This window comes from Notothenia rossii (assembly GCF_949606895.1).
Source record: "Notothenia rossii genome assembly, chromosome: 3".
Lineage (NCBI taxonomy): Eukaryota > Metazoa > Chordata > Actinopteri > Perciformes > Nototheniidae > Notothenia > Notothenia rossii.
In genome coordinates, this window is record NC_136901.1 from 20,505,743 (window position 1) to 20,520,137 (window position 14,395).

At 38.4% G+C, this 14,395-nt stretch overlaps 2 protein-coding genes and 1 long non-coding RNA gene across 3 annotated transcripts; all 3 read left to right on the plus strand.

The window, feature by feature from the left end:
* The first annotated feature begins 7,382 nt into the window (after positions 1 to 7,382).
* LOC307033916 lies at positions 7,383 to 7,971 on the plus strand. Its single transcript, XR_013806710.1, has 3 exons — positions 7,383 to 7,518; positions 7,620 to 7,694; positions 7,863 to 7,971. It is a non-coding gene; the product is annotated as an uncharacterized lncRNA (long non-coding RNA).
* A 131-nt stretch (positions 7,972 to 8,102) lies between these two features.
* Positions 8,103 to 12,232, plus strand: LOC307032842 (uncharacterized protein; the record flags this gene model as incomplete). Its single annotated transcript, XM_079671122.1, has 13 exons — positions 8,103 to 8,258; positions 8,446 to 8,550; positions 8,659 to 8,891; positions 8,971 to 9,149; positions 9,739 to 9,832; positions 9,914 to 10,149; positions 10,367 to 10,481; positions 10,883 to 11,000; positions 11,081 to 11,172; positions 11,602 to 11,719; positions 11,817 to 11,918; positions 12,017 to 12,190; positions 12,222 to 12,232. The coding sequence occupies exons 1-13, from the start codon at positions 8,174 to 8,176 to the stop codon at positions 12,230 to 12,232; spliced, it is 1,662 nt and encodes a 553-aa protein (XP_079527248.1). The 5' UTR covers positions 8,103 to 8,173.
* A 413-nt stretch (positions 12,233 to 12,645) lies between these two features.
* Positions 12,646 to 13,337, plus strand: LOC307034436 (uncharacterized protein). Its single transcript, XM_079673278.1, has 2 exons — positions 12,646 to 12,832; positions 13,060 to 13,337. The coding sequence occupies exons 1-2, from the start codon at positions 12,697 to 12,699 to the stop codon at positions 13,320 to 13,322; spliced, it is 399 nt and encodes a 132-aa protein (XP_079529404.1). The 5' UTR covers positions 12,646 to 12,696; the 3' UTR covers positions 13,323 to 13,337.
* Positions 13,338 to 14,395: the final 1,058 nt, after the last annotated feature.

The following is a 14,395-nucleotide window of genomic DNA, read 5'->3' on the forward strand; positions in this document are numbered from 1 at the left end:
TACGGTGGAGAGGAGCATGCCCCCCTAATGTCCCTTTCACACCAAGGCTTTTCCCGTTTTAGCTCCTTGCTAGAGCTTTTCTGGTTCGGAACCGGTTCTTCGGTTCAGCTCCCGCTCTGTACACACCGCTCAGAGCCCGACTGGTGCTGCGTCATTGCGTCATCGTTTGCGTCATGACGTAACCGTTTGTGTGCCTGCTTCATAAAGCCAAACCGCACGGAAACCCCTCACATCGACAACAACAACAATTACCCATTGCATTGAAGCGCTACTCGTTTTGGTTTTGCTCTGACGAAACGAAATGGAAGACATGGGACGACTTTACTATCAACTTTACAGTCGTTACATGCTACATTCAAAAATTCTTTACAATCATCAACTTCAACGACGATTCCGGGCAGTCTCGGAGCTAGAGCCTGAAAAGTACCGCTTTTTCCTCTTCACACCGCAGCGCCGCCGCCTCTTAGCTCCGGAATCCGGTTAGTTTCCAGCTCCAACATTTTTTCGGTCTAGCAAGCAAGATTGCGTAGCTAAGAGGCGCGCCGCTTACGTCTCTCTTACATCGATGCGGGGCAGGGGCATGGGCGGGATCAACCTCCTGAAGACCGCAAAGAAGTCTTGAATTTCGCATGTGATGTTTGTAAAGTTCCAAGTAAAGTCGTCCCTTGTAAAGTCGTTCCTTGTAAAGTCGTCCCTTGTAAAGTCGTCCCTTGTAAAGTCGTTCCTTGTAAAGTCGTCCCTTGTAAATTCGTCCCTTGTAAAGTCGTCCCTTGTAAAGTCGTCCCATGCCTTCCATTTCGTTTCGTAAGAGCATAACCAAAGCGAACAGCGGTTCAATACAATCGGTCATTGTTGTCGTTGTCGATGTGAGGGATTTCCGCGCGGTTTGCCTTATGAAGCAGGCACGTAAACGGTTACGTCATGACGCAAACGATGAGGCAATGACGCAGTACCACCCCGGCTCTGTGTGGTGTGAAAAAAGCGGGAGAAGAAAAGGGAAACCGGAGCCGAACCAGAAAAGCTCTAGCACGGAGCTACAACGAGAAAAGCGCTGGTGTGAAAGCCGCATGAGAGATATTTGGTTATAAAGAACCAACCCAGTCTCATGGCATTTCGTGTTCACCAACACGATTTTTAATCTATTGATTCGTGTTCACCAGCACGATTTTCCCCTTTTTTTCGTGTTGCACAGCACGATTTTAAAAGCAATGTATTTCTACTGGTAATGTGTTTCGTGCCTGCAGCACGTCTTTTTATCCGGTCGGGTCGTTGAAGACCGGAAGCTGTGTGGTTCATAAAAACATGTTCTTACTCAATATCAAGCCACAATTATTGCTTTTATTTTAAATCGTATAATTTCGGACTTTTGTTTCCTTTTCTCTGAGGAAAATAAATGGGGCTCAGAGCCTCAGAACACTGAAATCTGTATTTTTTCCTTCTAATTTGTTATTCTTTTCAAAATAACACACTGTTATTTACTCACCAATAACACACAATTATCCTTGCTTTTATTTATTGGTTTAATTCCATAATCTCGGGCTTTGTTGGCGTCCTTCAGGAACTGAATTTCAAAATAAAAATAACCGGAAACAGACGTAGGCATTTCGAGCGCTTACCCAAGATCCTCAGCTATGGTTTAAGCTCGCTGATTGGATGTTTTAGCCGCAATGCATGCTGGGATTTGGTGTTTATATGATATGAAATCCGGAAAACATTTTTAAAAGAATAAAAGAATACTTAATTCCGAGTGTTTTTGCTTTTCTCTTTGAAAGTCATCACATAACGGCATTGTAATACACGGTCCGGCTGCATTACATATTGCAGATCTGCCGTAGTTCTTTATTTATAGAGCCCTGATGAGAAGACCTTTGGAAAAACTGGAAGAAATGCCGCCGAAACTGAATACTTAACGTGGATCATAAATATATCAACAATTAAACAACATCTTCAATTTCTCTTCACACAATACGTCTCCTTGCAGTATCAACCTTAATTCGGCCGACTTTTATATTTGATCTAATTCGTAGATAGGTTATATTTACACCATAACGGTGCACAGCTGATATAAAAGGACTTTGATTTTCTTTGAATATAAGAATGTAAATACTGAGTCTGAAATAGTATAGCAATATGCTATAAAATTATGTGAAAACATGTATGAAACTACACATCTTCAGATGTTGTACATACATAAGTGTCCTACACTGATAATACAAAGTTATTATAGCTGTGTGTACCTTGTGTGCACCGCCTAGTGGTTAAAGCACGTTATTGAATTATTGTTTTTATGTGTTATATTTGATTAAAAAAATATTAAGAGTACATACTTTCATAGAAGGTCTGTGATAGAAATATAGAATATAAAAATCAAGAAGATACTGTAAGTGATCTCTACAATAAAACTGTTTAGTGCCAGATGTACAAAGATATTAATAGGAGGATGTGCAAAGCAGAAAAACGAATGAACCTTTATTTAAACATTAAATAATACTTTAGATTAAGGTCCTCTTTTAAATAAGAAAAAAACTTTGGGGGTATCTACAGATAAATATTAAGCCTGACAAAGTACTTAACGTCTAATATATTGCTTTCCTGCAATGTTAACTATGTTGAAGCACTAATTTTAACTGATATTATACATATGAATTATACTCTTATGTATTTAGATAGTATAAGAAATGTGCAGAATATGACAGTTTAATGGTGGAGGTACAAACCCATGTTGATAGATGTCTTGTAATGTGCTGTTGAGGAACCTGTGACCCAAGATTTTCATTCATTGCATACACCGTAGTTTTGTATATGATATGTCAATAACCTTTGAAAATCTTGAAATCTTGAAATGGATGTGCAAAATAGCCATTATACAGTCTTTAATTAACTATTAGTAGAGAATAACGAGTAATGAATATAGTTTATTACTGGTTTCCATTCCTGTCAATTGCAGATAAATGTTTAGTCTTCTCAAGCACCAACTATTAAATATCTCTCCTGATTGTTGGCACTTGGCAATCAGGTTAACCTCTGAATTTTGGAGTAGAATTACAAAGTAACAATGAGCTGTCATGTGGGTATATATTAATGCTGCGCATTATGGACACAAGCGATTTTCACCCATTTATTAATTATATGTTTTACATTTGATAACACCAATGTGTTTAATACTGGCAACTTCTAATTGTGGGAAAAACGAAAACGTTCAGTAGAGACGTCCCATGGAACATTTTGCGAAACACAATAGCCAGCATGTGTAGTTCTGGGGGGGGCGTTCGATTCCAGTTTTGGATAGTCTGGCGTGGTTTTGTTCCATTTCAAACAGCTGTTTGACGCTCGGCGTAACCTTGGCGCACTGCCACTCCAACATCCAATCCCAGCGCTTGAAGATTAATCACGGGGACTGTAGTCCTAAACGATAGCTGGGGATTATGGGTAGTGTAGTGTCTTCGGCCATCCTAAACTCCTAGAGGCCTATGTCTGTTTCCGGTTATTTTTATTTTGAAATTCAGTTCCTGACGGACACCAAAAAAGCCAGAGATTATGGAATTAAACCAATAAATAAAAGCAAGGATAATTGTGTGTTATTGGTGAGTAAATAATAGTGTGTTATTTTGAAAAGAATAACAAATTAGAAGGAAAAAAAGATTTAAAAATACAGATTTCAGTATTCTGAGGCTCTGAGCCCCATTTATTTTCCTCACAGACGGAAACAAAAGTCAGAAATTATACGATTTAAAATAAAAGCAATAATTGTGGCTTGATATTGAGTAAGAACATGTTTTTATGAACCACACAGCTTCCGGTCTTCCACGACCCGACCGGAGAAAAAGACGTGCTGCAGGTACGAAACACATTACCAGTAGAAATACATTGCTTTTAAAATCGTGTTGTGCAACACGAAAAAAAGGAGAAAATCGTGTTGGTGAACACGAATCAATAGATTAAAAATCGTGTTGGTGAACACGAAATGCCATGAGACTGGGTTGAAAGAACACAATGGTGCTCTAGGAGGAGATTCAGGTGATAAGGTGGGGGTGTACCTTGTTTGGCTAATGGTTACACAAGCAAAAAATCTTTATGACATCATAAAGTGGCCAAAATCAGTTTTAGTAGAAATGGATCAGGACAAAAAGTGAGAGAATATTTTTTCCTGAAACAATCAGAATCTCTTTACACAGAGAGGGGACACATGTTTATGTATAAAAGACATGAAAAAAATTGATTTTGCATAATAGGTGACCTTTAATGCATCAATAATTAGTGTTTTTATATTTGTATTTTTTTAAACTTCAGCATGTTTCTCCTTGTGTTTTGGGCCATAGTAGTGTGATTGCACCTGTCAGCCACCATACATATTTATATTTAAGGGTTAAATGAAAATGTTTTTATGATGGCTGAATTCAATTTAACTGCTATACAGTTTCAGGGTAAATCACACTTTTGTGATCATCAGGTGGTGGTCCACATTCACCTGCCAAAAACACAAAGAGGAGTCCTGCCCTGTGAGACAGAAACACAAACAATAAATACTTAATACTTTATATATGCTAATATGCAACTTCTACATTGTTGTTAGATATTACACTTAGCCTCCAATGATGGAAAAATATAATAAAACTCCTTTATTAAATGTAATCCTTGTGAGGGGATTACTTACTCCCTTACTTTCATCAGTAGTCATCCTTCCTTCACGTCTGGTCCTCAGTAAACTCTTCTTCCCGGGGGGAGGTTGATGCCGGATGTTATGTAATGCTGGAGACCTGTTACAAAACCTGTGAGAGACTTGGAGACTTTTCCTAACATTACTAGTCACTGCCTTAACACTGTATGTGTGGTAAATGTACTTCATTATTTCCACCACTGCTTTACTATTGACTTAACTGAATAACTATACTTTAAATAGAAAAAGACATAAGAAAACAACCATGTAACTTACCTCTGGTATCAGCATCGACTGTTTCAAATATTATCCAAAATAAAAACAATATTAAAAAGACAGTTATGTTAATAAAAATCCTCAGTCTCAGTCCGAGTCGCCTTCCCCGGGGGGCCTGTGGTCCTCTGGACACATCTCTGGTCAATGGGGGGCCAGAGGCCTGAGGTGGGGGGGGGGGGGGGGGGGGGGGGGCTGAGTCCCCGCAGGCTAGTCACTCATACTGTAGTTATTTCATGTTAAATGTACAGCACTTTGGCTCCATCAAAAATCGCTTTTAAATGTGCTTTATAAATAAAACTTGATTTTATTTGATTTTATTTGATTATCAAATGGTTATTCTCTCATCCGTCTATCACTTTAACCAGATTGTCAAAGAACTCCTGCCAGGCATACGGCAGGAAAGATGGTGTCATGCCTTAAAATGATTGAACAAATCCAGACCTAAGAATAGAATTCATTCAATCAAGATGCTGGATTTAGCTACACAAGACCAGTTAACCTAAGCTGACCTACTGGATCATGTGATCTCTTGCACATCCTACTTCTCTCCAGCTGTTTGGTACAGAATGATGTTCTTTCTACAACGTTTAAAACATCCAAAACAAATCACTTGTGTAAAACTACACTGAAATACCATTTTGTACAGAAGCTTAACTAAACTTCAATTTGAAGTTGAACCACTAGCTCACTTTGCCCCTCAGCCACTTTTTTGGGTGAAAAACTGTCCTTAGACCTTCATGCTAACCTTTAGCTAAATGATTCACATCGTTTTACACCTTGCTAAATAACCAACATGTATGATACATATTTTCAGACCTGGATACATTTTTTTTGACATTACAGTAATTATACCTGACATGATGAAACATTTACTTTGACAACAAAACATGGTTTATTATGAAAAAATCACATTTACCACTTCACCATGTTCTTCTCTCCATCCAGCCAAATGGAAATGATGGGTGTTTCCTGAAGTTATGGTCACATGATAACACATTTGCACATTTCCCTAGCAGCCTGTCCTCCTACAAAAAACGACCAAATAGGTCGATTGTTTAAGCAGTGTTGATCACGATATTACGACCCATAGCCACGTAGCTTTCCCATTATTCATTTCTAGCAGCAGTTTATTACAACCTTTTGTCACGTTTTGTCACGATCGTAATCCCGTGAACTTTAACCTTGCGCATCAATAAAAGTGCGACGAGCCAAGAAGATGAAGATGAAGATGAAGAAGAAGATGAAGAAGAAGAAGGATTGTTAAAGAGCGTCAGAGCTTTACAAGTGGTAAATCTGATTTCTGTATTTCATTTGATTTGTTTACGCTTTTAATTAATCCTGTCGTTTTTCTACTAATCATGTTTAACCACGATATTTCAGTTTTACGTTTTTAGGGCTGGCCCGTGGCATAGGCAGTATAGGCGAATGCATGTTGTTAGCAATAGCATGGCTGTAAAGGTTAGCGCTTAGCGCTTAGCTTATATGCGCTAACGGATATGTATTGCAATATAAGAAGGTTCGTCTACAACAAGTTGTAGGGAGAGTTTTCTCCTTCGCACAAAAGGAGCTAAAATCTTGCCTAAAAACAAAACCCTTGGTAGCACGTGACATAACACATAACAATGGCAAAAGTATGTATATTCAGCTAACCAGACCAGGACATGATATGAACGTAAACAATGCGAAAGGAAATGGCACTTTAATAATAATAATAATAATAGTTGACATTTACATGGCGCTTTTTATAATGCACACACTTTTTCTTTCTTCGAAATGTCACCTAACATGTTGCATTAATGATAGTTAGGGTAAGTTCAACACTTGAATATCATCAGGTCATAGTTGTTTTACTACTTTAAACATTCGCTAATTCAACTTAAGTTTTGTGAAAGCATCACATCTAGTTAAAAAGAGAAATATATTTCCCTGTAATTACTGATTTACCTGGGACTTGATTGATTTTGGTGCCTGTAGTTTTATTTTGGCGAATGCTTATTTATGAAGCAACAATTAAATTACATGGTAGCACAGCTAATCTGAGTTCATCTGTTTGGTTTTTTTCAGGTCATCTATCAATTCAATTATATGAAGTAGCCTATTATCATAAAAAAATCAACGGTTCTTTTCAGAGCCATATTCCTCTTCCTACTCTCTTTCACCCCTCTCGTTTTCTTGTCTTTTGTTTTGTTTTTCTCCCTCCCTGTATGTCAGTTCATCCTTTGTTTGTTGTTGCCCTTTTTATCCTCATTTAAAAATGTAATCCAAGCAACTGAATGAATGGCTAGAGATAGGGAATGCCCTCGCAGATGAGTTGGCAAATAAGGCAAGTACAACATTATCCAAAAATGTATTATAACATTTACTCAAATGATAACAGACACACACATTACAAAGATGTGTGTGCAACAATTAAGGGAAATATATAATCTCTTTTATATATTTATATATTAAGATACCAAAGAAACCAAAGAAACCGAAGATACAGAAGATACCAAAGAAAATAACGCAAGGATCAAATGTTTCCTGGAGGAAGAGGGACCTGGATGGGAACATTATAGCCCAACATTGGAATAAGAATCGATCTGGTCTGTAAAATATAATCTAGTTCTAGTGTTTCATTAAGTTTTAATGTCGTTGGTCGATCCTCAATAATGTTTCCCATATCATCGTACTTTGTTTTATGCAGTTAAACCTTCCAGCTCTCAGGAGTCCCCAGAGGTCGAGGAGACACATGAGATTCCTCTACAGGTCCCAAGTCTTGGTATGCACAATGAATTCTTAAATTATCCTTCAACTTGAAATGTAGGTAATTGTTTGTAGTATGTAATAGCTTTGTTCATGATACATTGTAAAGTGAAAAGCCATGTATGGAATATCTTTTTTAAATTAAACTAAATTCCATGATTTGTTTTATATTTTGTTATTTTAGATCAACATCTTCAGACACTGAGAAACCTGTTGGGTTCTCTCACTGTCCCTGCATCATCAGAAGAAACACCCACTGCATCAACATGGACCCAAAGACAGTTGAAACGTGAACAAATATTCAGAGCTGCAATGCCAGAGCTCCTTAATTTGAAATTGGCTGCAGAGATTGTCACTACACGTTCCTGTCTCCAATGCAAAACTGCTGATGCTGTGGTCCGGTGCTTGGACTGTGTTCCACCAGGAACTCCCTTTCTTTGTCCGGCATGTGACCCTATTATCCATGGTAAACATGTCTTCCATGACAGGGAAGCCATGTTTGATGGGTTTTACAGACCTATTCCTCCCACATCCTTAGTGGTTGTGGATGAAAGTGGCCAATATGGACTCTGTGAACAAGGTGGGTTCAAATAAGGTATTACATATTCCCTTACCATGGTTTCCTAATGTGCACTACATATACAGCGGCATCATTTTCACCATGTCGGAAGTTTGCTTTAACAGTTCAAATGTCTCAATTTGTATTGACTACATTTCCTAACATGTCCTAACATGCATATGAATCTCTGAAATTGTCTTTGCTGCAGTGTGTCTGCTTCCAATTCCTCCGCCATCCCAAATCTGCTTCTGTGGTCCAAGCCAAGATTTCACCATCATCCCAGGAAAGCAGACCGTGTTGGTGACTATCAATGGTTTGTTGCCACCAGAAGACGATCAAGCAGAAATACAGGATTACTATTATACTTTTGTCCTACATTGCATAGATAGCTGTCAAATTGCACATTTATATTTGTTCTCAGGTCCATACAACGTTCGTCTGCCTTCTGTGTGCTGCCCAATTTGTTCCGCCAAATGGTCCCCGAGCATAGGTGACTTGCTGGGATACAAATACTGGCCAGCAACCGACAGCTGCAAAATTATTTTTAAGTTTGATGTGTTCACATCATTCGAGCAAATGAAATTGGCCAGCCCAGCATTATCCCAGCAAGTATTTATAAAAATGCTTGAACATCGATCGTTTTCCACAGGAAGGGTAAGAATAAAATGTGGTTTTCAAGATTTTTGAATACCAAACTTTTAATTAACCAAATGAATACCATTCTTTTTTCCAGACAGGCAGAATCTGTAGCGATATCTTCCACAGAGTCTTTCGGGAGTTTGCCTTCTGTAATTACAGACAAGAAGATCTATGCCTGGTGGAGCCCTTTAAATGCCCAGCATGCACACCTGACATGCTGGCTATTGCTGTAGATGGCAATAGAAAGCATTATCGCTTCAAGAAGTCCAGAGGGTCAGTGAAATCATATTCTCATTTTAGTTGTTGTTTTATTGACTAAGCTGAATGTCTTTGCTGAAATGTCTAACTTTCCCCAACTCTGCAATTTCTTTTTCCAAAGTTTGTAGACCATCAGAAAACAATGGTTGGTTTGAAATTACACATAATTATATAAATCCAATTCATAAACATTATTATATATGACGCCTGTAAAGTTAACTCAACTTTAAAATGTTAAATGGTTGACGTTAGTTGGATATGTTGGAGCTAAGAACCAGTTTTGGATATAATCGCTTCATGAAAAATGTATTAAATTGCCCAGGAACCTTTTTCTATGCCTTCCTCTGCTCTATTCCATGCCCATCAATATAAAGGATGTACTTTTATTTTTACCTTTTTACAAGAAGTCAGTAAACTTTTCACTAATGTTAAATAATGGTGGCAAAAGACTTTACACAGAATTACAGATCAAATTCACAAAGACCTTTTCCACATTTATGAAAATGTTATGGCAAAAGCAAATTGGCCACATTAAATAGAGGACACAATCAAACTTATGTATGTATGATAATGTTGCTTACAATGTCTTTCTCGAATTTCGCAGGACAGATGAACCGTCTCTATTTGATGGACTGTTCATTGCCCAGGACAGTAAAGTGTCTGCCTTTGTCGACAAAATCAGGAGCCAGATGACGATTGTAAGAATCTATTCAATCCCCTAACCCTTTATTTATTTATCTTAGCACAGGGTTAAATGTAACAGATTGTGTCTATTTCAGAAAAGTGGTCGTGATGTTTGTGGACCGGCAACATTCACAGCTTGCAGAGAAACCTCACACAAGTCCAGGGCCAAGGTGGATGAGGAAGGACTGCAAATAGCTGTGTGCAGACATGGCATCTTACTACAAGGCCTAAATCACTACCGTGGTGAAATATATGCCTACCCAATGTTCCTGCAGAAGGAGCTGGCTGAAGTTGCGAATGCAACATTCTTTTGTATGGATGTTGCCTGCAGGTAGTTATAACTATTGCAAAATTGGAAGTGTTTGTGGGAAACGTGTTATCTATTTAATTCTTGCACATCCAGTAGATGTAAAGCAAAAAAAACATTCATTTGGATAAATGCTGATGTTGGTTACAAGGATTGTACTGGTAATTTTAAGGACCTGGTTTATCTTTTTACTATTATGCCATCATGCAACTGGAAAAGCTCATTGATTTTGTCATTACAGGTACTGGCCTTATTTGGAGAAGATGGCAGCAAAGTTGCCTGAGCTCCAACCACTTACAGAGATGAAACCTTTTCTCTCTGTAATGCACGCCAAGGCCCACACAGGCAAATGCGAGGTACAGTATGCAAGTTAAACATTTGTGTCACTAGATTCAAATGTTTTAGAAATTGTAGTGCACATAAGAATATCATGTAGTATATTCTATTCAAGCCTGTGGAATAATTGTAATAGTTACAAATGTTGACAAAATTGTTACAAAACAGACTGTCACAAGGATAGGCTTCCAAAACCCATTATGTTTATTTTAGTAAATATATCCGCACTGTAGAAATAATGAATGAATAGAGCTTCAAATAACTGCAGTTGTGACATTGTAGTTCAAAGCATAATTCAATATCAGAACATTTTAACTTTCTGAAATTGCTCCTGACACTGATGATAACTAAAGATGTACAGTACAAGAAATTATAATATTGAACTAAATAGCTAGATCTCATTGTTTATGATTCTGAGCAGGTGAAGTGGGGTGGCAGAAGCCAGGAAGGTGCTGGAAATACTGTCGGCGAGGAAGTGGAACAGGTTAACAGCTTCCTCTCAAGGGCAGCTCTGACAACAAAACACATGACCAAATCAGGTTGGTAGAGGAAAACAAATAGTTTTAAGTAGTGCCACATTGTAAAGCTCATATGAATTTTCATGTTTTTGTGTTTACAGCTAGAGCAGATATGATAACCGTGCTGGCTATGCAATGGAACCACAGGAAGGTGGAGAATCTCCACAAGACACTCTCAAAGAGATTTGTCAAAGTAAGACGTCCATGCTGCATTTCAAAATGTATATTAAGACTATCCGAGTTTGTTGTTGTAGTAATTTAACACCATCCTTAGCTACATGTTGTTGAATTGAATGTATTCTGCAATCATTTCATTATGATGGTGCTGCCATGGCACACTGTTCTGCCAAGAGAGTCTCTGTTCTGTTTGTTTTTAATAAAGCACTATAGGTTGATTCATCTGAATTTCTGGATAATAATAATAATAATAATAATAATGTTAATCCTGCTTGATCTTGAAAAAAAAGGGACACTAAGGTGATACTTGCCAACCTTGAAGAGAAGGTGTTTAGCATTTCATGTTGTCTGGTCAGTTAATGTGCATAAAGGAATTCAGTAAAAAACAACCTTCTCAACCAACTGGAACGCATTTTCACTTTTTCCTTTTAAACATTCTAACCAGACTACACAGAGAGCACAAACTGAAGTGGACAATCTTGAGAGTCTCAAGCAAGAGCTGAACATCTCCCTGGAGGACACGGAGCAGTGGGTGTTGGAGGTCAAGCAATGGGCAGCCACTGGTATGTTATATGATCACTGTGGTATAGATTTGGTTCCATATTTCCAAACATTTGGCTTCATGTTTTATGATTACACCTTGTTGTTTCTGTTTTCAAGAGAAACATGGAGCCCAGAGTAGCCAAGAGGAGCTCCAGAGAGAAATAGATGAAATTATTTATTCCCTCCGAAGAAAGAAACACGACCTCTATCGACAAAATGGTATTTATTATTACGTTATCTAGAAACAATATTTGTTTCTTGTTGTTGTTGTTTGTATTATTAATATTAGTTTATTTGTATTTTGTTTTACTTTACAGACAGCAACCAAACAAGGCAACGCAAACGGAGAAGACTGACAGAGCTCAAGAAGAAACTCAGAGAGAGGATACTGCAGTACAACACCATTGATGCCTGTTCAGAGAAAATTGACACAGAAGCAGCATGCGGTCTGTCTGAGGATGTCATTCTGCCCTGGGAGGCGCAAGGAGAAGGTAAGAAACAACTTGTTTTTGTTTGCCCTAGATATTCCATAAATTCAGTTGAAGTACTAGAATACAATCACCAATGTAACACAGAGCTATCAACATAGGTGTCACAAATCATCATGATCACAACAAATCATTTTAAAATAATTATATTGAAAGGTCTGTATGATGTTGCCCTATCAAGTCTTAATAGTCTAGTCTCACTGGGACAGGCATATCTATGGAAACAGTAAAACCCTTCCTGACCACCCTGAACTGCATAGTAATGTTGAATCTCAAGACATACTGAATGTAATTCTGCCAACATAGACAGAATTGAAAAAATTCAGCAAGCGGCGAGGTTGAATTTTTTTTTACCAGATTTTAAGGTTTTGGTCAATTTAATTAAAAAAGATTGAATACAAACTGATATTATTTGTTTTATTAGCCTTACCATTGTGGTTGTTATATTTTGTGTTTTTTCCATTATAGTGGTGAACCTGCGCACAAAGAGGCGACTTTTTGACCAGGTTATGCTGGTCAGGCGTATGGAAGAGGAGAAAGTCATCATTGTGAAGGAGATGACCCAGCATTGTCAAAATCTGAGGCAGGCACTGGACAAACTGGACCGCCTCCTTCATCAGACAAAAGACGACATCAGGAACCAAAGTATGTTCCACAAATACCGATTTATAATATTTGCCACTGCCCCCCTCCCAGTGTCAAATGTCTATCACTGAATAGCATCTGTAATGATTGCATTTTTTCTGAATCACAAATCTTTTTAGCTAATATACAGCCTCGGAGTTAAACATTCAAATTGCTTATATGGAACCAACATCAATGCTAACTAAAAGTTGCCTTACATAGACTGTCATTTTGTCTTTTTATTTTAGTTTCTCCAAGCGATATAACAGAAGAGGGATACAGGGGACTGCACTGCTGTATTTTACACCATCAATATCTTCTGGAGCAGAAACTGAGCAGAGTCACCAGCACCTACAGCTGTATTGGCTCGGACTCGTCTTTTCTCATGATGGAGGAAGACATTGAAGACGGTAATGAGGACGACGAACAGGACGGTGATGAGGACAACGAACAAGACGGTGATGAGGACGGTGATGAGGACAACGAACAAGACGGTGATGAGGACAACTAACAGGACGGTGATAAGGACAACAAACAGGACAACGAACAGGACTTAACAAGTCTATTGTGTTGTATGCATGTCAACGTATTAAAACGAGTATTACGATTGAATGGCTTGTTTATTACCTTTTTTTTTATATGATCCTGCTTTGCATTTACTATGTCTGGTATTCAAGTAAATGCCATTAGCAGTTATCAGTCACCTTCAGATCCGAGTTACCTCGAGGGCCAGAGGTTCCCCACCCCTGGTATAAGGTTTTGGTGATCACCCTTATTATCATCATGTCATTTAATCATGATCTGTTTAATTAGCCAATGCTTACATCCAAAGAATGTGTCTAGACTTTACTCCTACAGACACACACTAACAATACAAATTGAGCTAAGTAATACACTCACGAGCCACTTAATTAGGTACACCTTGCTAGGATGGGTTGGACCCCCATCTGCTTTCAGAACTGCGTTAAGTCTTCATGGCATAGATTAAACAAGGTACTGGAAGCATTCCTCAGAGATTTCACTCAATATTGACCTGATCGCATCACACAGTTGCTGCAGATTTGTCGGCTGCACATCCATGACGCAAATCTCTCGTTCACCATATCCCAATGGTGCACTGTAGGATTTGGATCTGATGACTGTGGACTGTGACATTTGAGTAAAATTCATTGTCATGTTCAAGAAACCAGTTGGAGAATATTTGAGCTTTGTGACACGGTGAGTTATCCTGCTGGAAGTAGCCATCAGAAGATTGGTACACTGTTGTCATAAAGGCATGGACATGGTCAGCACAACCCGGTATCACGGCAAGACGTGAACATGTGACGATTTACCATGATGGGAGACGTGAAGCTGTCACGATTTCGTCCCTTCAAACGTGACAATTACACAGTATTGTTAACGTGGCCCAACCAGTGGAGATATACCCGGAAATGCCAAGCAAATGCTACCCCGACGGTCGGTTGTTATTATTATCAATATTAATATAATAATGATTTCATTTGTAATAGTCACACTCAATTTCGCTAATTTTCTGTTGCCCCAGCTGGTCGGCACCTCTTTTAGCAGATACAAAGGCTATAT